Below are 23,897 nucleotides of genomic sequence, written 5' to 3' on the forward strand. Positions count from 1 at the left end.
TTTAAAGAAAAACTATTATTATTAGATTATGTTTTGGATAATTTCATTTTTAATCAATTGGTTGTTTCATCTATAAGTACAAGATACCAAACGTAACTATGTAGGTAGGTACCTATATAATTTTTAAGTTAGTGCCAATTTAAGTAAAAAAGATAAATTCGATTTTATTAGATTTTATTAGCATTGCACGTAACATAGGTACACAGTAATTCCGGTAATACGATCATGCAAAATTATATTTATTGATTTTTGAACAAAAATCAAAAAGAATTGAAATTGAAAGGAAATGTAGACTTAAAACTGTTTAAGTCTACATTTCCTTTCAAATATGGCAGATAGAATAAACATTTGAAACGAAAGCTCGTAATTGTGCCATCACAACTTGGCAATCACAGTAGAAGTGTAAGCTGGTTTAGTGACGCTACATTACTCGTACCCACTCACTTCAATTTTCTTTCCAGAGATTTCAATGGTATGGGAATTACATTAAGGGTACAGTTTACTGTGTGGTTGTAACGATCTACGAAAAGTTAGTGACGAGAACCGAGGTGTTAGATGTCTCAAAATCACTTTTTTTTCCTCCCAAGAGGGAACATATCGTTCTGAATCTGCCACATCGGAATGTATGGATAATTTACTCCTCCATCGTAAAGCAGTCCCAAGTTAATGCTCCATTCAGGGTAGGCGTATTCATAGTATTCTCCTCTTGATATGTTGGCAAATATATTAATCCAATCAACATAATACCTAAGATCTGTGAACACCAGTATCCGGTCTTCGTTATATCTGAAGAAAAAAAAAAGAAACAATAATAAATCAGCGGTAAAGTAATAAAATAATGAAAAATATGATTTGAACATTTGAAATATTTAGGTCAGTTGCAGGTTTACATCCATAATTAATTATTAATTTAGGCGTCGTTCCATAATACAAACTAAAATAGTTATAATATTCCTCATCATCATCATCAGGTCACTGATTCTCCACTAAAGGAGCAAGACCTTTCTAATTCATCAGAGGCAAATGGTGGAGTTGACCTAAACTTCCCACGGCTGGCCAGGGTTGAGAAAGAGAGAAAGTACCTTAATCGCCTTTCGCGACATCTTCGAAATTATACATATAGCAAATAAATATAAACCTTATCTCAAAACACCCAACTCCAGTAAGATAGTCTTCATCTCCATATATCGTATAAAGTCCACCACCGTTGGGTACACCAGAAAATCCGTGGCTGTTCCTGATACATATGAACTTGCCCCACCACTTCGGAAGGTATTTTGAACAATCCACGATTTCGTCCTTTGTTTGGTTAGCGAAGAATATCTTGTAGTTTTCTGCTATATGCTCAAGGTACTCGTATCCTGTGAATGCAAACATGAAAACTCACAATCACACAAATTACATTGACTGAAGTTTATCATTATTACAATAATTTTCGCCTCGTATACAAAGCAGCTCCATTGCAATTTTTCAGTCAGTTATTTGGTAAAAGGTTCTTCAATATCTTCAAAAGTACCTCACCATGCTTATACGTCATAGTCCAACATCATGGTACCTCTGTACCAAAAGTACAAAGGATGGGCCATGAGGGGATCAAAACCACGACCTCGTTATTAGTATTAGCACGACACTCTGATTAAGTGAGAAATACGCAGCAAAAGGACATCATCCACGTTTCATATATTTTTGGTCCAAAATCAAAAGTGCCGGCGCCAACAAAAAAAAGTGCTGTATTCTGACAGAATACGTTTGCCTTAGCATTTGTTACTATGGCACCAAAGCCGTAGCTCCACTGTGCGTCGAGTATTTGAGATCTAAAAGTCATCGACTATTCATACATTTTTTGTTCAAAATCAAAAGTGTCGGCCAATAAAAAAAAAAGTGCTGTATTCTGACAGAATACGTCCGCCTTAGCATTTGTTACTATGGCACCAAAGCTGTAGCACCATTATGCGTCGAGTATTTGAGATCTAAAATTCATCGACGATTCATACATTTTTTGTTCAAAATCAAAAGTGTCGGCCAATAAAAAAAGTGCTGTCTTCTGACAGAATACGTCCGCCTTAGCATTTGTTACTATGGCACCAAAGCTGTAGCACCACTGTGCGTCGAGTATTTGAGATCTAAAATTCATCGACGATTCATACATTTTTTGTTCAAAATCAAAAATGTCGGCCAATAAAAAAAAGTGCTGTATTCTGACAGAATACGTCCGCCTTAGCATTTGTTACTATGACACCAAAGCTGTAGCACCACTGTGCGTCGTAGTATTTGAGATCAAAGTCAGTCGTTTCATATAATTTTTAGAACTCAAATACTACGATGCACAGTGGTGCTACAGCTTTGGTGCCATAGTAATAAATGGTAAGGCGGACGTATCAGAATACAGCACTTTTATTTTTTGGCCGGCACTTTTGATTTTGGACCAAAATGGATGATGTCCTTTACAGATTTACCTACAGATGGTACACCTTGTAAGAAATAAATCTTTCAGAAATTAATTTAATACTGTTGTGTTGATACATAAAAATACTAACCTGAGCCCGCAAACCACAGCCGATCATCAAGTTCATCATGTTTGCCAATGAGCCACGATCTGTACGGGTAATGATACCTAACGGATTTGATATAGTATATGTAGATCTGATCCATGCTGTGTATCACGGATACGTCGTGACGAGGCACGTGCACCCCCCGCGGTCCATGCCAATGCTCAGGATTTTGACTCTTTGGAAACAATCTTCTAAATCGCCATACCTAATTGAAATTATTAATAAAAAAATCATCTTTAAAAACAATACTAACGAGCCTATACTTGAAATGATTTCATTGTTTCGTCTCAGAGTTCCAATCGCCACCTACCTGCTCCATCATCAGACTAGGTCCTTGAAATCATTATTTCATTGTTTTTTTTCATGCATAACAAGGCAGGTATTTGACCACAATCGCACCTGATGTTAAGTGGGATGTAGTCTAGGATGTAATCCGAATTATGAAATCAAACACGTGTAGATATACAAAATTATTATAGATATTTAGCTCAATCGATTGTCAGGAGGTCAGTCTAATTCAGCTTGCAAGATTTGACCCATACGAATACATTGTAAAGTTAAGGGTTGATTTTTCAATCGTCAGATAACTTTTAATTGAAGAATAACCTTGTCATTTTGACATTTTTCCCGTACTAAAACTGTCAATGTGCCAAACTTATTCTTCAGTTAAAATAAAATCATCAATCAGCCCTTAATAAAAGATTTCAAAAACAAGACAGTTTGTTGCAACAGCTGACGGTTTAAAAAAATTATTTCAGTACGTACCCGGTATCTATACGGAGTAGTATGTAGTCCTTCTCTTCCCAAGCACCATATCCTTAAGTCTTTCATCCTGTTACTGTATGGTTCCAAGTAGTTTGCCGACGTTATAAGTGTTCTTCTGTTCATCAATGCTGCTGTACCGAGTGGCAGAAAGTCTGAAAAAGATTGCATTAGTTAAAATTTTATATCTTAATCTACATAAGTCTTTTGACGAGATTAAAAGGTTTTTTTTCTTGGGAAGGGGGATATAATTATGTGACATAATGTATTATTCCTAATTTACACTGACCTACAAAAGTAAGTAAGTATCGTACTTTTATAATTGGAACTTTTAAAATGCACAAACTTTCGAAATAAAAAAAGTAACTATAGTTGTAGTAAACTATTAAACTCTTTTGCAAGTCCTTGAAACTTCAAAGAGAGCTAAAAAACACATACTGTAATTGAAAAGCTTTGTAGCTTTTAATATTTCGTTGCTAGATCAAAAAATTTAGTAGCCCTACATTTTCATTAATGGAAAGAAACAAAAATATGTTACAAATCTGTTTCAGTTGTTATGAATTGGGTTTTGTTATGGCACACCGATCTTTTCGCAGACTAGTGTGAAAATATGCGCGGTATCACATTGGGTATCACAAATTAAATTAGTGACGATCTGAATTCGTGTACGAATCAGGTAATAATTTTGAACTTTATACTTACTGAACACAAGTTACAAATGAAATAAATCACAACGATTTATCACTTTACATTTTGAGAATTTATGCTACGAAGTCATACGTTACAGGTTCGGTCATTGCACAGAACTAACGAAAAATAAAATTGAGAGCAAAATAATATTTAAGAAATACCTACCTATTGATATTCCGCAGACGGCATTCAATCGCCTGTTCATTCTGATAGTATACCAGTCCCAGTTGGAGAACCAAAATGCTAAGTTTTCGAACTGAGTTATCTGCCATCTAAAAAAAAGAATTAATGATTTTTCAGGTTTATAATATAAATGTGTGTTAGATTTCAATGCATTTTTAGGTCAGGTCGTGGTTTTATGATTATATCGGAGGTGAATGAAAATAGCTCCGTTGATTTAATTTAAATTCTTTAATGTTATGCATTTTTTATGACACTTAATAAAGAAAAGCGACGATGTTATTATTAAATAAATGTTACCACTGTTTTAACCTCAGACCTTGTTTTAAAGGTCCAAAGACAATGCAAATTTTTAACTTGCTATGCTCGTTTTAAGGGTTAAGTCACTAACACTGCGGTCTGCAATTAGTTTCGGGCTTGCGACTTTTTGGGCTCGTAGTAGATATTTGATCATATTGGACAGGCATAAAAATAGCTTTGACGATAAAAATTCAAATGCTTTGTTGTTATACCCTTTTTAGGGCACTAGCATCGCGGTCTGCAGTTTGCTTCGAACTTGGGTATTTTTGTGATCATAATAGAGTTTCTATTCAATGTTACCTGAAGAAGCTCTGCCGTGGAGTGGTGTCTGTTCTGATGAAGCTAGGTGTAGTAGTCCCCACGTCCCAAAAGCAAGTTGCGTGGTCAAGGAACAATAGGAGAATGCATGCTCTATAAAAATACCAAATTTTAAGCCCAGAACAAAAATCATTTTCGGATCACATTTTTCTGAACATGTTCCGGACTTTTAGACCTTTATCCGGAATTCTATACTCGTAGTTTCAATTGTCCGTTTTTTGACTTGGATTAATAACTACAGGTGATATTTTTATTTTTTATTGGAGTGTCAGGGTATTATTGTTTTTAAATTCTAAAGGGTAAGAGACTGATCTCTCTTCAAAAAGAAAAATAATAAAAATCACAGTGATGTGAATAATTTTAAAACTTACTTCATAAACATGGTGAATATAGCACTATTATTATTTCTTCTGAATACATCAAAATGTTACTATACGTACACTCTCTGATTAAGCATGAGTGAAATACTAAACTTGTTCTTGTATTTATAACATGATGAAACACTTGTTTACAAAACAATGTTCTCAATAGTTTTGCAATGAGTAAAGTTTATAATAATTTTTGCATAAACACATTTTTGGCATGCAGTGACATCCTTTTAGAGTTTGGCTAAAGTAGTATTATTTTGACTGTGACACGGGATAGGTTTGCTCTCAAAGATTTAACACAATTGATCATAAAAAGAATAGTGCTCTATTGGCCATAAGTGGCCGCCAAGCGTACCACTTGATTATTGTAAAATTTTCACCATGTTCATGAAGTAAGTTTTCAAATATTTACTTCACTGTGATTGTTTTTTGTTTGAGGAAAGATCGGTCTCTCACCATTTAAATTTGAAAATTCCTTACGAAAAGCCTTCAGACCCTTCAATTAAAAAATGCCTATAGTTATTCATTTATGTCAAAAACCGGACTTAACTATACAGATCCGGACAAAAGTCTAAAAGTCCGGACATGTTCAGAAATATCCAGATAGATAGTAGTTAAATGTTTGCAGTCCAAACATAGATAAACCGTTCCGGGTTGATAAATGTGCGACGAACTTAAAGGTCTAAGAGTCCGGAACATGTTCAGAAAAATCTGATCCGGAAATATTTCTTTTGTTGGGCTTAAATCTTGGTATTTTATAGAGCTTGCAGTCTACTGTTGTTTCTTGACCACGCAACTTGCTTTTGGGACGTGGGCACTACTACACCTAGCTTCATCAGAACAGACACCACTCCACGTCAGAGTTTCTTCAGGTAAAATTGAATAGAAACTCTATTATGATCACAAAAATACCCAGGTCCGAAGCTTACTGCAGACCGTGGTATTAGTGCCCTAAAAAGGGTATAACAACAAAGAATTTGAATATTCGCCAAAGCTATTTTTTTAAGCCTGTCCAATATGATCATAATAGTCGTTCATTTTTAAAACCTGAAAAATTCATTGATTCTGTATTTTTTTTAGATGGCAGATAACTCAGTTTGAAAACTTAGCCTTTTGGTTCTCCAACTGGGACTGGTATACCATCAGAATGAACAGGCGACTCAATGCCGTCTGCGGGATATCAATAGGTATTTAAATATAATTTTACTAACACAGCGATTGACGCCCCCCACCCAATCAATAAATGTATTGTGCAAAGATCAAACCCGTAAACCTCTGACTTAGTTGCAGAATTCTCAAATCGTGTGCCAAATCTTGGCTTATTTTATAGACAGGAAGTTATTAACTTCACCCCAAAAGTACTAGGGCTATTTCGATGTTTTTTTGCAGCCAGCACTAGGCTGCTGTGTTGTGGCTGCTCTAAGTGGAATGCGTCGCAAAAATAAATTTAATTCCACTTATAGCATCTGCCCAAAATATCGATAGATGCTCTAAGTGGAATAGGCCAGGTGCTATTTGTACATTTGCTATTTGGGCGTGTGTTCAAAGTGGAATATGTCCAAAATAGAATAGGTAGAATAAAATATTCTTAATCTTATTCAAAAAAGTTTTAATTGATTAATTTAGTAGGATCTACCTGAACGGCATCGACCGGGACTTTCGCGGGTCTACAATTTCAGGTAGTAGACGTTCAGTATGATAATTTATTAATCTGGTTTCCATTTTGTTGTTCCAAAGGGAAACGTGTCGAGTGTTTTATTTTTTTTTCAATTTTCAAGGGAAATTCTTTTCCCGTCCAAATGGGAAGCAAACGTAATTCTTCCTCGGTATATGTATGTCTAGGTATATGTAACTGTCCTTGAACTTGATAAAACCCCTCGTGACGAAAGTTGACAGTCCCGATAGAATTCCAGAATTTTATTTTCTTTTGAATGCAGAAATCTGACATTTTATTTCAATAAGTCCTTCCACAAAAATTCCATCGGGTGAAGCTCCCAGAAAAAAGAAGTTTTCATCAATGAATAGGCCACATTTACCGATACTGTTAATTAGTTGTTCTTCAATTTAGCGTATTGCAATTGCTATTTGCTTCATTGATCTTTCCATGCTTTATAATTTTAATACTATCCAGTGAATAAGAATATAAATGACTTTTTACTAGTGGGGCGGAGCTTATGTTTTGTCTTCTTTTACACACTTTGCCGAAGGATGATGCTGTAACAAGGCATCTTTAATACTATCCAGTGAATAAGAATATAAATTACTTTTTACTAGTGGGGCGGAGCTTATGTTTTGTCTTCTTTTACGCACTTTGCCGAAGGATGATGCTGTAACTAGGTAACTAAACTTCGCAATTCAACTTTCTCAACATTCAATATTCTCCCGCCATCTCTCTGTTGGTAGACTGTCTGGTGCAGTCACATACGCCGTCTCCCACTGCCGATTTCACTTGGTCGGTCCAGCGCATAGGTTCCTTCGACTTTTCCTTGGACGACTAGTCGCTCTATCGAGTTATCACCCCGCCTTGAGACACGTCCGAAGTATTGCAGTATGCGCAACTGTACTACGACTGTACCGAACTCCTGGAGTATGAACAGTAAACACATTGATCTTCCTCCAGCACCACATCTCTAGAGCACCTATCTTCCTCGTTTCCAAATCGCGTAATTTCCATGTCTCTGCTGCGTAAATAAAAATGGGTAATACAAGCGCTCGCACCAGTCTAACTTTGGTGGATTTGGTTATGATGCGATTCTTCCATACCTTCTTTAACTTCTCCATCGCAGTTCTGGTTATATATCACCATAGTACATCGTTTTACTTCATCTACGCAGCCGCCATTGGCCATAAGTGGCCGCCAAGCGTACCACTTGATTATTGTAAAATTTGGTTTTGTAAATGGGGCGTGCTGAGGTTTTGCAAAATTAAAATAGTCAACTGCGGCATGACATCATTTCTAAGATTTTTTTGCGAAAAATTGACCCGCTTGCTACCGACTTACTTTGCCACAAAGCTCTGTTGTTAGTTAAATTATGAAGTAAACTTTTGGAATGAAATGCGATCTGAGCTCGAGCCGTCTGAATCATTATTTTATTTAACAAAGAAAGTACTTTGGGAACCAAATTCTCTTCAGCTTTCCGGCTTTCTGTACAGTAATAACTCTCACAGGCGTTGTGTAATCGAAGATATGCACTGAACTATTTAAAATATCTTTTTTTAGATTTTTAATCTGCTTAGTAAGAGTTAAATTTTGCGCTTTTCGAAATCGAATTGCACATGACATGTGATGGCTTTGCGAAGCCTTTTTTGCCGATCGACGGTAACTTTCTTTCATTTAGAGGAATGGATGTATTTTTGCTCACATTGAGAATCTTTCCACTGTAATTCCGGAGCAAATGATTGGTACATTCTATTTTATTAACTTGATAATTGGGATACGGTCTGCTTACTAATATTTTTTTTAATGTGTTCGCGTTACTGTACCGCATATAAATCACGTTTTGCCTTGCAACAGAACACTCAATACCTTCGACTATGACGCTTTGTTCCATACTGATTGAAGATCCAGTATGATTTTATGACACTCATGTTCTGCAGGAGGTTCACTTTTGACTGCTGCTCGGGCACAAACTACACATAATATAAATTTTTTACGTCCGTTTAAAGAATTTTCCCAGTTTTGTATCCAATAATAGCTACCACACCCGACGATGCAGAATAGTTGGTTTTGTATGATCTTTTCGACCAAACAGCAGTCAGCCATGACAGTAAGAACGTGAATACCGTCCTTAACATCGCCACATGCAATAGCTTCAGCAGCTTCTTCCTTAGCAGCCTCTTGCATACTCTCTTCAGCGGCTGCTTTCCACCATTTCGCTACTTGATCGTATCATTAATTGTGCATAAACATTTTGGGCAAGTGCTGGCGAATAAATTGAAACCAACAACTCGTTTAAGTTTGATCTTCCAAACCCATTCATTATAGCTCCAGTCACTGCGCCACGGTTTACATCCATATTATCCAAATTTGAATAATTGGAGCTGAATAGTTGTAGTATTTATTATTATAAATTAATATTAATATTGCATTTGAAACTGAATGTTGATTGCAAGCCCACCTTATGCTCCTTCAATGGTTCTAAATTGTCAACAATACATCCCATTGCTGTGTTATGGTTATTGAGGATTATAATTTGATCAAAAAATATTGAAAATCTATTACATAATTAAATATGACCGACAATAACCATACTTGTAGGAATGTCAGCCTCGATAGCCTGCAAATAAAAAAATCATAGTATTTGACATTACGGATCTAAGACGTAGTCACTGGTCACTTACATGGGCCAATTTCATGATTGAAGATTAATGAGAAGTACTCCAGTAGGTTTTGATTATCATGCCTTCACAAGGGAACAGACAGACAAATTTTCTATTTGAGACATCGAAATCTAAAACAGTTAATTCTAAATAGTTTGTGATGATGTTATAGGAAAAAAACTACTCTAAAAATGACATTCAAGTATAACTGGTTGATGATATTAACGAGTTTGAAAAATACTGTTTGCGCCAAACGGCGTAAACGCTCCTAAATCTCATCGACACAGTTTCTCATGAAATGAACGGCACTAAAATTATAACTTTAATCTCACCTAAAGACTTATTAAAAAAGATTAAAGTAGTATAACTAAATAATGCACTTTTTCAGACTTTCTGCCACTCGGTACAGCAGCATTGATGAATAGAAGAACACTCATAACGTCGGCAAATTTTTTGGAACCATACAATGCCAGAATGAAAGACGTAAGGATATGGTGCTTGGGAAGAGAAGGACTACATACTACTCCTTATAGATACCGGGTACCTAATGAAAAAAGTACTTAAAATAATAGTTTACAAGAAACCTTTAAAACACTAGCTGTTGCAACGAATCTTGTATTTTTACAATCGTAATTTAACAATGTACTGTAATGTGAATTTGGGTCGAATCTTGCAAACTTTTAAGGTCTTTCCTGACAATCGGTTGAGCTGATACCCACACAATACATGTTTTAATTCACAATTCGAATGACAATCAATGTTATGATTTCATGGAACTGGTCTGATGATGGAGCTGAAAGGTGGCCATTGGAACATTATCACTAAACGGACACACAAACTCTTTCCAGTTGGGCTCTTATTATGGACTAGAACTTGTTTTTATTAATTTATTTTTTTAACTTTTCAATTTATCTTATAGGTATGGCGATTCAGAAGATTATTCCCAAAGAGCGAAAATCCTGAGCATTGGCATGGGCCGCGGGGGGTGCACGTGCCTCGTCACGACGTATCCGTGATACACAGCATGGATCAGATCTACGTATACTCTTCCAAATCTACTGGTTATCATTACCCATACAGAGCGTGGCTTATTGGAAAACATGATGAACTTGAAGAGCGGCTGTGGTTTGCGGGGTCAGGTCAGTGTTTTTTAAAGTACGAAATCTTGATTTGCCCCCTGGAACACAGCATTTCCCCGCCAAGTCGAGCAAAAAAGCATTATTTTCTCGAAAGAGTAAAGGCCATTTTCGGCCCTTACTTATTTTTGAAAACGACTAAGCGTTTTCTTCTTCTTTGCGTTAAGAAAAGAAGGCTTACATTAATGTTTATATACTCTCTTTTATAACAAAATACTATAAAGTTCCTTCAAGAGCACAGTTTTTTCTTACTAATATAACAACTGCATATAAAACGGAGCTTAAAGTATGGGCCCATTAGCTCAGTTGGTTAGAGCGTCGTGCTAATAACGCGAAGGTCGCGGGTTCGATCCCCTCATGGGCCATATATTTCTTTTTTATTAAATACCTGAATTTCACAAACATCTAGTAAAAATACTAATATGATTCTTACCTACATAAATGTTTTTTAGAATTTAACTCGCTCAAAAAATATAGTTACATAAAGTAGGATTGAAAAAATAATAGTAATACTAATGCTACTCCACCGATTTATTGATATAGTCTGAGATTGACCATTGATAGCTAGGCACCTCTAATGTATGTGTTGGATATTCGGTTTCATAATTAGATCAAAGCAGATTTCGGGAGCATTTGTTGCCAAATAACTGTCGAAAAAGAGCAAATGAGAATGAAAATCAAAAATACTTTATTCAATTTGAACCACAATTTTGGTACTTATGAACGTCAAAAATAATTTTAAAACGGTAGCTCTTAAGGGGCACTTTACATGTCTCCTTATCTTTTGGGACCTACCAGCGCTTCGAGACAAACATTGTGGCAAGTGCTGAGAATGCAAGCGAGGCGAAAAATATAATTGCAATAATGATAAACTTCAATTATTGTGTACCTACGTGATTATGAGTTTCATAATGGCATTCACAGGATACGAGTACCTCGAGCATATAGCAGAAAACTACAAGATATTCTTCGCTAACCAAACAAAGGACGAAGTCGTAGACTGTTCAAAATACCTTCCGAAGTGGTGGGGCAAGTTCATATGTATCAAGAATAGCCACGGATTTTCTGGTGTACCCAACGGTGGTGGACTTTTTACGATATTTGGAGATGATGACTATCTTACTGGAGTTGGGTGTTTTGAGATAAGGTTTATATTTATTTGCTAATATAATTTCGTAGATATCGTTAAAGACGACTAAGGGACAATTAACGAACGCCAGGCTTTCCCAACCCTGACGAGGCGTGAAGAGTATTAAGTCAATTTCTCCATTTGCCTCTGATGAATTAGAAAGGTCGTGTTCCTGTAGAATAAGTTACCAGATAAGGATGAGATGTGAGGACTTTGATACAAACCTACGACTGACCCAAATATTTTCAAAAGTTCATATTCCTGTGTAATTTTTACGTTATCGCTGATTATATTATTAGGCATTGTTTTTTTCCAGATATAACGAAGACCGGATAATGGTGTTCACAGATCTCAGATATTATGTAGATTGGATTAATGTATTTGCCAACATATCAAGAGGAGAATACTATGAATACGCCTACCCTGAATGGAGCATTAATTTGGGAACGTTTTCCGATGGAGGAGGAAATTATCCTTACATTCCTCTCTGGCAGATTCAAAGTGATTTGTTCCCTCTTGGGAAGAAAAAGTGATTTTGAGACATTCAAGCCATTGGTTCTCATCACTAACTCGCAGTCAGTTTCAGTTTTAAAGATCTTGGATATGATGCATTATCTTTCTTGCGTAGATCTATCTCCATCTGCATACCATCGACTAGCGGCCCGCCCTGACATCGCACGGGTATTTTTGCTCAAAGAAAAATTGAACTCAAATGGTGAAATAAATTTTCAAATCCGTCCCGTAGTTTTGGAACCCATTCATTACAAAATTTACTTATAAATTAATATTTTTTAATTGGTATTGGAGATCATTGAATGGGTTAAAATATTTTCATGAGAATTAGTCTTTTAGATTGTTTGTGCAAAATATTTTAACCGGAAAAAAAGTTAGGCTGGGTTGCACCATCTTACTTTAACTTTTTAAATCGGTCAAACTCCATACAATAAACACCGGTTATCGTTACGGTCAAAGTTAGTTGGTGCAACTCAGCCTTAACGTTTTTCGATCGGTAGGACAAAAGCAGTAGGACCACGTGGCCAGAGGGTGATATTCGTACACTTTACAACGAATAAATCATTGACATCAGTCACCATAAAATGTTTTATTCAATACCAAAATGCCGACTTACGCGAAAAACAGCCATTATTATAGGTATTTTTGGTCCAGTCTGTTAAATTATTGGTAATACTCAAATCAATTGTGGATAACTATTAATTGATAATATACATTCTGGGAGCATTAATCACTGCACTTAACTGTAGGAGCCGATAATAGTGTAATCACGTCGTTATTGCCAACTAGTTTGCAAGGTATAGCCTGACCAGGAACATAAAAACCCTCGCCATGTTGCGGAAAACTAATGGTACTAATTTCTTTTAATGGCAACAGTAACTGAAAACTTCATTGACATGTCACCTTGCATGTCAGTCTATTGCTGTCAAAGTGTAAACAAACTTTATTTTAAATGTGCGCAATTGATTTTGTGAATTAAATTGCTAAAATCTTTTTATAGTCGTGAAAGAAAAGTGGTTCACAATGTGTTAAAGTATTTGTCGAAGAGAAATACTAAGGGTTCGGACAATATTTTCATTGAATAATGTTTCCGACAAAGGTTGTCAAATTGACTGTCATGTTTATCGTATAGTACAGTCCACTATGAAAATTAGCTGTGGTTTGTTTCAACTACCTATTTTAAAATTTTCTGTCACTTTCTAAGTGTTGAATTTTATGGAATTGGGAAAGAAGTACCGAGTTTGAAGCGTTCATGACCAAACATTGCAGTTGAATATTCAAGTTCTGAATTTGATTATTGATGAATAATAAAATAAATCCTACTAGCTCGATTGATGGTTTCATTTAATTTATTTAAACCAGGTTACCTATAATAATATTATTTGGTTAATTTATGAAAATATCAAATTAGCCCGTAATCCTGAATCCTGCCTGATACATAAAGTTAGCCTATTAATTTAACACAGGTACGACTGTACTCAGTGTTGCACTATCAAATGCGATTGACGCGCCTCTATGCCAGGGTTTTTATGTTCCTGATCAGGCTATATCGACATAATTAAGACTATGATGTCAATAGACATCACATACAATGAGACAAACGATAGATTATCTTACTAGTCTGTTGCCAGTGGTTTCTCTCACTGTTTTGTATTTGATGTGATGTTTGTGTAGAGGTTCGTGAAGTAAACACTTATTGAGACACCAATTAATGTATTTTCACTAAACACACAGAACTTATTAAAACTTGCTATGTTTAATTGATTTTGTCGGAGCGTGCTGTGGCGCGTGTCGAACTGGACAGAAAACTGGAAGGTTCGCTCAGTGGCGATCTCTATAATCAGGTTTTAGTTACAATAACACTCACAAAAATGGTTCTGAGGTGGAATTGTGTAAAGCAATCGTAATCATTTGACAGTTCATAACGTATAGTTCCAAAATACTTCTAAAAACTGTCCTATCGATGACATTGACAGCGGGGCGCCACCGTCAATACCCAATCGCTGGTTCCGATTTTTGCCATGTTGGAAACCATAAAGTTGAACGATGGTAGTGCCCCCCTGTCATTGAGTTTGGCGGGACAGTTCAACGTGGGTCATCTATACGATAAAGTCAGTTAAACAAAGCGTTTGACAGAATAATCGTACGTTATGAACTGTCAAATGATAACGATTGCTTTACACAATCCCACCTCTGGTTTACTTTGATTCGATTTAAACGACCTTTTTCTACAGCCTTACAGTTCTTTTCCTTAGCTTCATTAGTTTTCTGTTCTCTCTTTTTTTAAGCGATAACTACAGAACTAAGAAATCAATTAATGCTTATAAAAATGGGGTGTCATGCTTCATTAGTAGCTGCATTGAGACTGAAACAAGTGATCGGTAATCATGGCATTGATAAAGATTTTTCGAGCATTATAAGTCTGATGGTAAGATATCACCATCGCCAATTAATATCTACGAAACCATGTTTGCCTATGCAATGGAATATTGTTCTTATTAAGGTAAGTATAGACTAAAGAATTTAGATGTAACAGCAACGAGCCGCTATATGAAATGTCTGTTTCACATCCTATCACAAATCAAACGTCATATTTTACCTGTATAACCCAATCCACCTAACTGCGCACTTCACTGGAATGCAACTCTCCCTCGCACTTACCCGCACACCTCCCCGCGTTCACGCTGTCCGTACCAGAGCGTCGATGTGACGTCACGGCTGCCAGGTGCGCAGTTGACTCGACCGGGTTGTATTGTACCATTCGCAAGAACGGTACATGCTCGTAGTCTATCTATGTATAACTCACCTTTACAGTCTGCATGTTATCTACTATTCGTATAGTAAACGAATGAAAGTTAGAAGAAAGCATTTTCATGAATAATTAACTTTTTAAAAAAATAAAACCGACTTCAAATGCGTGAACACAAAAAAAAATTAAAAATATTCCGTATAAAAAAGTTCATCCCCAATTTTCCACCCTTGGGGGTGAAATATTTTCTTCAAATTCGCATGAAACCACCCTTTTGATAATACCTATTCAACAAAAAAATAATCGTTCAAATTGGTTTATAATCGGCGGAGATATTGCGTATAAAAAAGTTCATCCCCAATTTTCCACCCTTGGGGGTTGTTTTTTCTATTATTAAATTTAAATGGGACCACCCTTGAGGTATTACCTATACGCCGAAAAAAGATTTGTTCAAATCGGTTCTTAATTGGCGGAGTTATCGCGTAACAAACATAGAAAAAAAAAAAAAAAAAACATACGGGTCGAATTGAGAACCTCCTCCTTTTTGAAGTCGGTTGAAAAAATCACGTACAGGAATAAAAACTTTTTCAGGTTTTGGGTGCTGTGTTCAAAAATTTAAAATCATCTCCGCGGCGCAGCGCGCGCAGGTTGGAAATCACGGCACTGAAGATACCACCGTTGTTCCGAGCAAAGTTTTCGTCGTATAAATATTAGTAAAAAGTTTGAATGAGCCCTTACCCGCTGCCGGTAAAATGCGAACTTTCCCGCGAAACAAATTTAATGAGAACACGCTTCGGGTTAATTCCTCAAGTGTACAGACGACAGGTCAAGCTAAACTCTGGCATCTTATTCAGTCGTAACAAGTGTTATTTTGCAATGAAGATCTATAGTTTTATGTGTTGTCGACTGTAAATAAAGTGGAAATTCCGAACAAAAGAATTCCAGAATGTAAACGGCTTTGTTTGCTTGTTCTCGGCTATTCAGAAGAGTAATCGATGAGCTATGCGATGGAACTGGCATTAAAGAGCTACGTGTGGGCAATACCGACACGAGCCTCAAGACGCGGTGTAAAGTGATATAACGCGATTTATTATGAAGCAGCGGCAGCAAAAAAATATTTCAGATACAGATTCAAGTGTTCAATGGTAAAAGTATTAGATCTATTCTTGAGTGTGGAGATGTCCGTGATAAATTCAAAATTGTGATACAAATGATGAAATAAAAAGAAATAATCGCGCACGTGTGTGATTTGTGTAATTGTTTACTTTAAAAGTCTCGAGGGGAGAGGGTGATTCGATTTGATTCGATGAGATTATTTTAGTACCTGCCTGATAAACGAGTAAATGCCTTCATTTCGATAAATTTAATAGACTGTAGAGATTCCTAAAATCTTAAAAATCTTGTTTAAATAACTCGAGACACGTAGTAATTCAGATAATGCCTTTAAAGGTTTTTCAAAACCTCTTGTTACCTTTTTTAAATTCATAAATTTTATAGTTTTCATCAGATTTTTCTGCCAGTGGTAGACTCAGAGAGGGCAAACGCGCGTTTCGAATATACGAGATAATACAATAAAATATGTAACGCAATTTGTACGGGCCCTATTTCTTTGATTCGTCTCAATAAAAGCTTTTCATTTGTAAATGTAATTATTTTGGCGTTTATTGTCGACAGAGCTTCTCTCCGATTCTCTGGTGGTGACTGGACAATGTTGATCTTGAGTAAGATAATATATTTTACTATATTCTTCTCTTTTCTTTTTTGGTCTTGCCTTGTTTCGATACACGTGTCGCTAATTTTTGCTTTATGTTTCTTCGTATTTTAGGACATTGATTAAATTACGATTATTTTAGGAACGTGCCTAAAGTTTTTAGTGAGAGAATCAATAAATGACATCACTATAGATGTTGCAGTCAAAACTGACTGATTTATCCAGTAAAAAGTGGTTTTGACCAAGCGCATTAGTCAATTTCACTTTTGAGTGCATAAAATCAGTCAATAAGTCGTTTAGCCTGATTTAAAATTTTACCAATCGGTCGAAATTCATACAAAATGTAATGATTAGTGAAAATTACTTGAAAATCATAAAAAAGTGTTCTAAAACCATTTTAAAGTGTAACATTTTTGTGATTTGTGCATACAAAATGATCCCACCTACGGCCTACCTTAGGTACCTACTACTTTTAAGAAATCTGGGTATTCGTCAGGTAAAGGATAAGTAGATATCAATTTGTTTGGTCGGATGAATAACATTTTTGCACTCAAAAGTGATATTGACTAACGCGCTTGGTCAAAACCACTTTTGACTGATTTTTGCAGTTAAAAGTGGTTTTGACCGATTATGAGTTTTGACTGTAACATAGACACGTTTTGTTAGGTATCTTTAAAGTTGAAACCCAAATAAATAGTGTTTAATTGACCCTTGATCATTATTTCGGATCAAGCAAATAATCCCATTCTATGCACCATGTCGCGTTGATTGGACAGCGATTTGGGAAATATTTTTCATTTGTAAATATTTGTAAATATTTAGTCTATGTAGTTTCATTATTTGTATTATGTAATTATATTTGTCAATAAACTAATATAGTTAGTATCCCATGCGAACTTAAAAAGTTTCAAACTTTAATTTAGGTCATAAAACTGAGGTTCGATATCAGACTTTATATTCTTGCAAATCAGCTATGATACAAAATACGTAAAAACTACTTCATTTAGCTTGATGTGCTGTCTTGTGTTCTTAAACATCAAGTTTATTAATGCTTTCACAGTCAATCAATACGTTTTATGCTTTTCATTTCTATTTTTCGACGTTTTCTATGCTGGCCGCTGAAAGCATTTAGCTTCAAGAGGACTAAGTGCCGAGTAATGTTGGTAATCATGCCGGTAGCTATGGACGATGCGTCGGTACTGAATACGAGCATGAAGTGAATAAAACCCGAGATTTTTCAACATGGCTAACAAACCAATAGGACCTTACAGAACGCTGAAAGCTGCCGCCAGGGTGTGTCCTTCTGCCGTATCTAAACTGGATTTCTTTGGTAGGCCCCATCGGGGGAACATCGGACTGACCACAACTTTGTGCTTTTGCAGCGTCTGTGGAACCTTATATTCTATGATCGTCAGTGTACATGGATCTTTAGACACTATGTCACGCACATACTACTTTATGGTGCCCATCCTAATTGTATCTGTCATTATTTTACTCAAAATATTTCTGTGACTATTAAAACAACAAAATAGGTACTATCTAAAATATTTTCTGCCATAAAATATGATACCGCTGAGAAAAAATTGCTTTCACGATCCTGCATCCCCCGAAAACCCGAGAAACAATGTCAAGACAGGTGATACATCAGGCTTTCAGATATAAAGCTTAGAGGGCGTCACGGGCAGCGACACCCCGTAATGACTTTGCCCCCGCACAATGGGTCGTCCTTCTATGTAGGTAATATTTTTGTTATTTTTTCGATAATACTAGTAATCAGCGGGAGTTAGTTGGATCGATGCAGGCTAAGTGTAAGTTCGAAATTGTTGAAGTAAAGAAATATGAGCCAAAAAAGATGTCCCTTAAAAATGAAATCATGGAGTGTGCATGCATATCCTGACCAGTATGGAAGCTATGCTCTCAAAGTTATTTCACCTTTGTTGGCTTCACTTGATTAAAACCCAAACCCCCGGGTCGGGAATCCAACTCACTAGACAAAGGTTATAATAATAGGTGTATCTGCAAAAAGGCCTTACTTGACTATCGCTCCAGCACAAAGGCCCAGCACGTATCAACTCATCCCGTGCAAGTTACCGCAATTTTCAAACGGGGAGCACACTTTACTATCATTGCTGGGACTTGGAATGGACGGTTTGCGGCAATTTCACATGCGGGAACTAAGAACCAACTTGTGAAATGAAAACCCTGATCCGAGAGGGGCGCAACGTAACAGGGTTGAGTTACAGCGCACTTTAAATTCAGATCTCCATTCGGAATTACATGCAAACGTAAAAATGATGTCGTACAACGTAACAACCCTGAATTACGCATATTAAATTCGTTGCAATAAAAATATCAATCACTAACAGTTAGTGTGCGCTGTGCGGTTGCATTATATTGCACAACTGATGTCCTGCTCAAAACGTCTAATATACTCGTAAAAGAGTTATAAGAAAAAGAAAGGTAAAAAAATAAAATAAAAACCGGCAACCATAAAGTGAATAGTCCTCGCAATTATTGTTCGACGGAGGACTCGTTCATTTACAATGCAGTATCTATTAGGCAGTAAAGTCTTAAAACTGATGGTTTGTTCTTCGTACTTCACGCGCGGTAACTGATAAGGCAACTATGAAACTTGTGAATGGCAGTACGTCGAGAGTTCTGCCCGCACGCGGGTTTGCAGCTTAATTGAACGCCGCGATGGTGAACGAAATAGTTGAATATCCCACCTGTGGTTACCGAAGTGCTGAATCTAGCAAAAACTGTACAGATTGTCTTACATTTATGTAATTTTATGTATGACAAACTGTACAGCGCTCCTAGCGTACACCCCTGTCTTACGCCCGTAAAGGACCTTATAATATTCACAAACATTACTATGAGGTCTCACAGTGCGCGTGGACGCACAGGGTCACACACGAACTAATAACAGAGCTCTATTCAACGCTGTACGTTAGATTTGCTGCTTCACTTAAGCAAGCATCGTTTGTGAATACGGGCGTTAAATAATTATTCCTTCCTTTTCTCGTTATATTTGAATTATTATTAAAATCCGATACAGGCCTAAAGGCGTATCGGTACTTAATCGACCTAATACATCAGTTGCTGTCTACCTACATCAAAACGAAATATTATTATCTCGGTTCTAATTCAGAGCCTATCTGGGGCACACCTTTCTAAATTATTATAATTCCTTCCTTTACTTGTTATATTTGCCTTATTATTAAAATCCGATACACCTAAAGAAGTGCCTTATTCCGTCGCCAGGCAAGTTAGGCAAATGGATCGGTCGCTGTGATCTTAAATCCATACTTATATTATAAAGAGATAAAGTTTGTGTGTTTGTATATTTGTTAAATTGTAAGGGGTAATCTCGGGATCTACTGAACCGAATTTAAAAATTATTTCAATAGAAAGCCACATTATTGCTGAGTGTCATAGGTTATATAAAAAACCGAAAAATTCCACGCGGGCGAAACCGTGGGCGGAAAGCTAGTAGAGAATAAATCTATTCTGGAAAACTATATCCAATAAAAATTTTTGTTATATTTATAAATGATCCTTGCTCTAAACATGAGGTCACGAAGCCTGCATTTTGATGCGAGCTAAGTGTGCTCGTGGCTTAAGATTTCCCAAACAGAACAAGAGCAACGGCTTTGTGTTGTGACGCAGTGTTTTATTTTCGTTTCGCGAATAACGCTTCCATTTTAAATCGTCTAGAATTATTGCAAAATGGTAAAGTATTTTGAGTATTTTACCCAACATAAAAAACATTTACGTATGAGCCTTATGAATTATTTCAGTTAACTTTGATTGCATTGTAACTATAGGTAAAGGTTTAAACCAGTTACTACAATAATATAATTATATTCTGTGGTTTAACGTAAGTAAAATAAAATTGTTCCTGTATAAAAATAGCTAATAAAATGCTGAATTTTCGTAATGTTATTTGAAGCAAACTATCTGCATTACCACTTTGAATTCGACACTCGTACAGTACCTCTAGCATGAACAACTTTCGTCTTCGAATCGTTTGCGTACTCGATAAAATTCGATACTTAATCTTCGAATTAAACGATAACGGGACAATTTTGATACTCAAAATAAGTTTCGCGCAACCACATCTCATACTAAGTTCACTTTACGACACGTTCACAAGGGCGCTTTTGTAGTTTTCTTACTAAATCTTTTGATGGCGATTCGAGTACGCAAACGATTTGAACTCGAAAGATTTTCGTGCTAGCCGTACAGGACATATTGCACGGTGCATTACCTGTTTCCAAATGTAACATGTTGCCAATTGTTTCAACCGATTTTTGAACAGGAGATTTAAGTTACCTACTGAATATTTCGTTCGAAAATAACGAAATAAATTGTAGATTTGAACTGCAAAAGCAGAGAGCCACAATTTCATTATGACATTAAAATCGGATTGTCACAGAAAAACTTTATCGCGCGCGTCCCTGTTTCAAAAACCGGGATAAAAACTATCCTATGTTCTTTCCCGGGACTCAAACTATCTCTATGCCAAATTTCATCAAAATCGGTTGCGAGGTTTAAGCGGGAAAGCGTAACAGACAGACAGACAGACAGACAGACAGACAGAGTTACTTTCGCATTTATAATATTAGTTGGGATTAAGTACACGTGAACGTGTTGCTACAATCCTTTTTTATACGAAATGTTTTAACTAACGACGTTGAAAAACAAAAGATTTAGGTTTTCAAGTTGTAAATATTTCTTGGGAGCTTTCTACAAGAAAACAGCTTCAAGTAAACATATTTTTGAAGGGTAGAAAACAACTATCCGCCTAAGAATCCGACGGAACTTCGTGATAATGTTATTTTTTACATAATGTTATTTATTTCTGTAAACTGGCAGCTAGCCAGAGGCTCGTCTCTCGGGCTGTTGATATATAAAATAGGTCAAAAGCGAGCAAGACTCACGCGTTGTGGGTTCTGAAGCATAGGATCCTTTTAACGGGAATGTGAAGCATTATGTTATTCTAGCCTTCTTGATGCCTGTCTTGGCGGTAAGTGCTGACTTAGCGAGAAATAGGTTGCTGATATGACTCAGAACTTCAGCCGAGGTTTTCAACCGTTCTCGTAGCTGTTGCGGAATACTTTATGATAGTGTCCAGAAAATACTTATTATAAACTTGAAGATAATTTTAACCAATTATAGTATAAATTGACGACGGAAAAAATTTCATAGCAATGCTTGCGGCTGACCTATGCGATTTTTGTGACCAAACTTTGTATTTATCTATTCTTTTCTAATCTTTGATTTGTATAATTTAAATACACAAATCTACATTTTTAAATGCGTCTCTCGGTGCTTTTAACGCGGCGGGCGCCAAGAATTATTTTTTGAGGTCCACTTAAGCTAAATTCTACGAGTACAATCCAGATCAGCCTAACTTTTAATTAAAATTTCATTCTGAACGAAAAAAGTGTTAAGCTCTGAGTTTGTTTGACGTCGATCAGAATTTAAAAATTACGCTTCAGTAGACCGAAGTCTCGACTTTAAAATAACCTTTTTTGAAAGGAAACAAAGGGTAGACTTTAAAGTTAAACACACCATTATACTTGAAAAGTAAGTACTCGTAGGCACTCGTACCTACCCAATATCATTGAATGTTTAAAGCTTCTAAAATGGATCTCTTATTTATAATTGCTACTTTGGATGATTAAGAAAAAGAAAAATAATATATCTTTCCCATTACATTTAGTCCTTAAGAAATAATAAGTATTTTCTAAGAAACATGAATTATCGCTCGATAGTGGATCCCATTTAAACCCTTGAGGAACTCTAAAAGTAAGTAGTCTCTAGGTCCGCCCTATTCTCATTCATTACACCACTTATCGGCTGTAACAGTAAATTATCGGGGTTTATTGGTTTATTTTTCTGCCCTCGTAAAGGTTCGGCCAAACCAACGCGTGCAGCTCGCATCGGCGATGGCGATCACCGCGTGTACATAGATTGCCGCGACCAATGACAGGACGCATTCATTATGAACTCATCGCTACAAATTCATACACGAAGTCTAATCGCCATCGCACATCAGGCTACACGCGATGATTTGGCTGAACCTTTAGATGGACGCCTGTTATGCCCTGACATTGATTTGAAATAATAGCACGGACGACGCGACGGCGTTTACACAATAACCTTATTAAGTTGTAATAATTAATAAGTACTATTATGAAAGAAAAATGTGTAGACTGATGATGTGCCTGAAGGTGTCGAGCTGACCTTAACTCCTCCTATGTTCTTCTGATTAATTTCGTTGCGGGTCCAATGACAGTTTAACTTTCCCCCGGGACAAACTTGACCTTCACTGGCTGTGTTTTTATTGGCGGTCAAGCTGTAGATCCTGGCTACACAGGAGTTGCTGCGGTGGGAACGAGAAGTGGGAATAGTCCCGTTTGTCAAGCTGACCTTTGCTGATGTATGAAGAATAATGTACTCCGTCATCATTCTAGTAAATAAATTACGTCTGATCTTTTTGATTGCTTACTTGCTAATAGTTTTCTTTGATAAAATATTTTAGTGCCCCTTACATACGAGTAAGTGTAGGAATTGAAATTCAGGGTGTATTTCTTCAGCTTTATTTGTATATTCTCCAGGATCAAAACCACAAAAAATAGGAAAGTGTTAACCGTCTTAATACCAATCGTCTTCTGTTCACAACTTCTGTTTGAAAATCCCGTCGTTCTTACTTCCTCACTCATTCGTTCCCTGTCACTCACTCCCTTGCGTTCCGTTTCACACTCCCACATAAGTATTTTTTAAACTCGTTAGTGGTATTTAGCTTAGTTTTTGGTTGAGTGTGTCATAACTAAAGTATTTTATCCAGTCACAAGTCACATTCCTGTAAAATAATATGGAATGCGACTGTCCACGACTGGGCTGGGCTTTTTTATGTTTTACTTATTTTTTGATGTTTTTGATACATTACTTGTTTTTTGGTATATTATGCTGTCATCTTTGATACTTTGCTTGCTAACGTTTTTCACTGTGAATGTGAATTTGAATACAGTTAATACTGTTTATCATTTTCAAATTTTACACTGTCAAGATGTTACTGAGTGGGTGACCTTTTTTGTCAACTTTGCTTAATTTTTTTTGTGTATGTCTTTTGTTGCCTGAGTTTGTTGCCATAATAAAAT

At 36.3% G+C, this 23,897-nt stretch overlaps 2 protein-coding genes and 1 non-coding gene across 3 annotated transcripts; 2 read left to right on the forward strand and 1 right to left on the reverse strand.

Moving 5' to 3' along the window:
- Window positions 1-566: 566 nt before the first annotated feature.
- LOC114354130 (uncharacterized) lies at window positions 567-4,281 on the reverse strand (the record flags this gene model as incomplete). Its single annotated transcript, XM_028306386.1, has 5 exons — window positions 567-786; window positions 1,139-1,361; window positions 2,538-2,757; window positions 3,318-3,469; window positions 4,170-4,281. Coding segments are annotated over 5 exons (927 nt in total), but the record flags the coding sequence as incomplete, so codon positions are not given.
- A 1,964-nt stretch (window positions 4,282-6,245) lies between these two features.
- LOC114354132 (uncharacterized) lies at window positions 6,246-12,288 on the forward strand (the record flags this gene model as incomplete). Its single annotated transcript, XM_028306388.1, has 5 exons — window positions 6,246-6,357; window positions 9,879-10,030; window positions 10,410-10,629; window positions 11,551-11,773; window positions 12,072-12,288. Coding segments are annotated over 5 exons (924 nt in total), but the record flags the coding sequence as incomplete, so codon positions are not given.
- On the forward strand, window positions 10,918-10,991 carry TRNAI-AAU (transfer RNA isoleucine (anticodon AAU)). Its single transcript has one exon. It is a non-coding gene; the product is annotated as a tRNA-Ile (tRNA).
- Window positions 12,289-23,897: the final 11,609 nt, after the last annotated feature.

Source organism: Ostrinia furnacalis, unplaced genomic scaffold, assembly GCF_004193835.3.
Source record: "Ostrinia furnacalis isolate ACB-3 unplaced genomic scaffold, ASM419383v2 OfSCF1919, whole genome shotgun sequence".
NCBI classification, from domain to species: domain Eukaryota; kingdom Metazoa; phylum Arthropoda; class Insecta; order Lepidoptera; family Crambidae; genus Ostrinia; species Ostrinia furnacalis.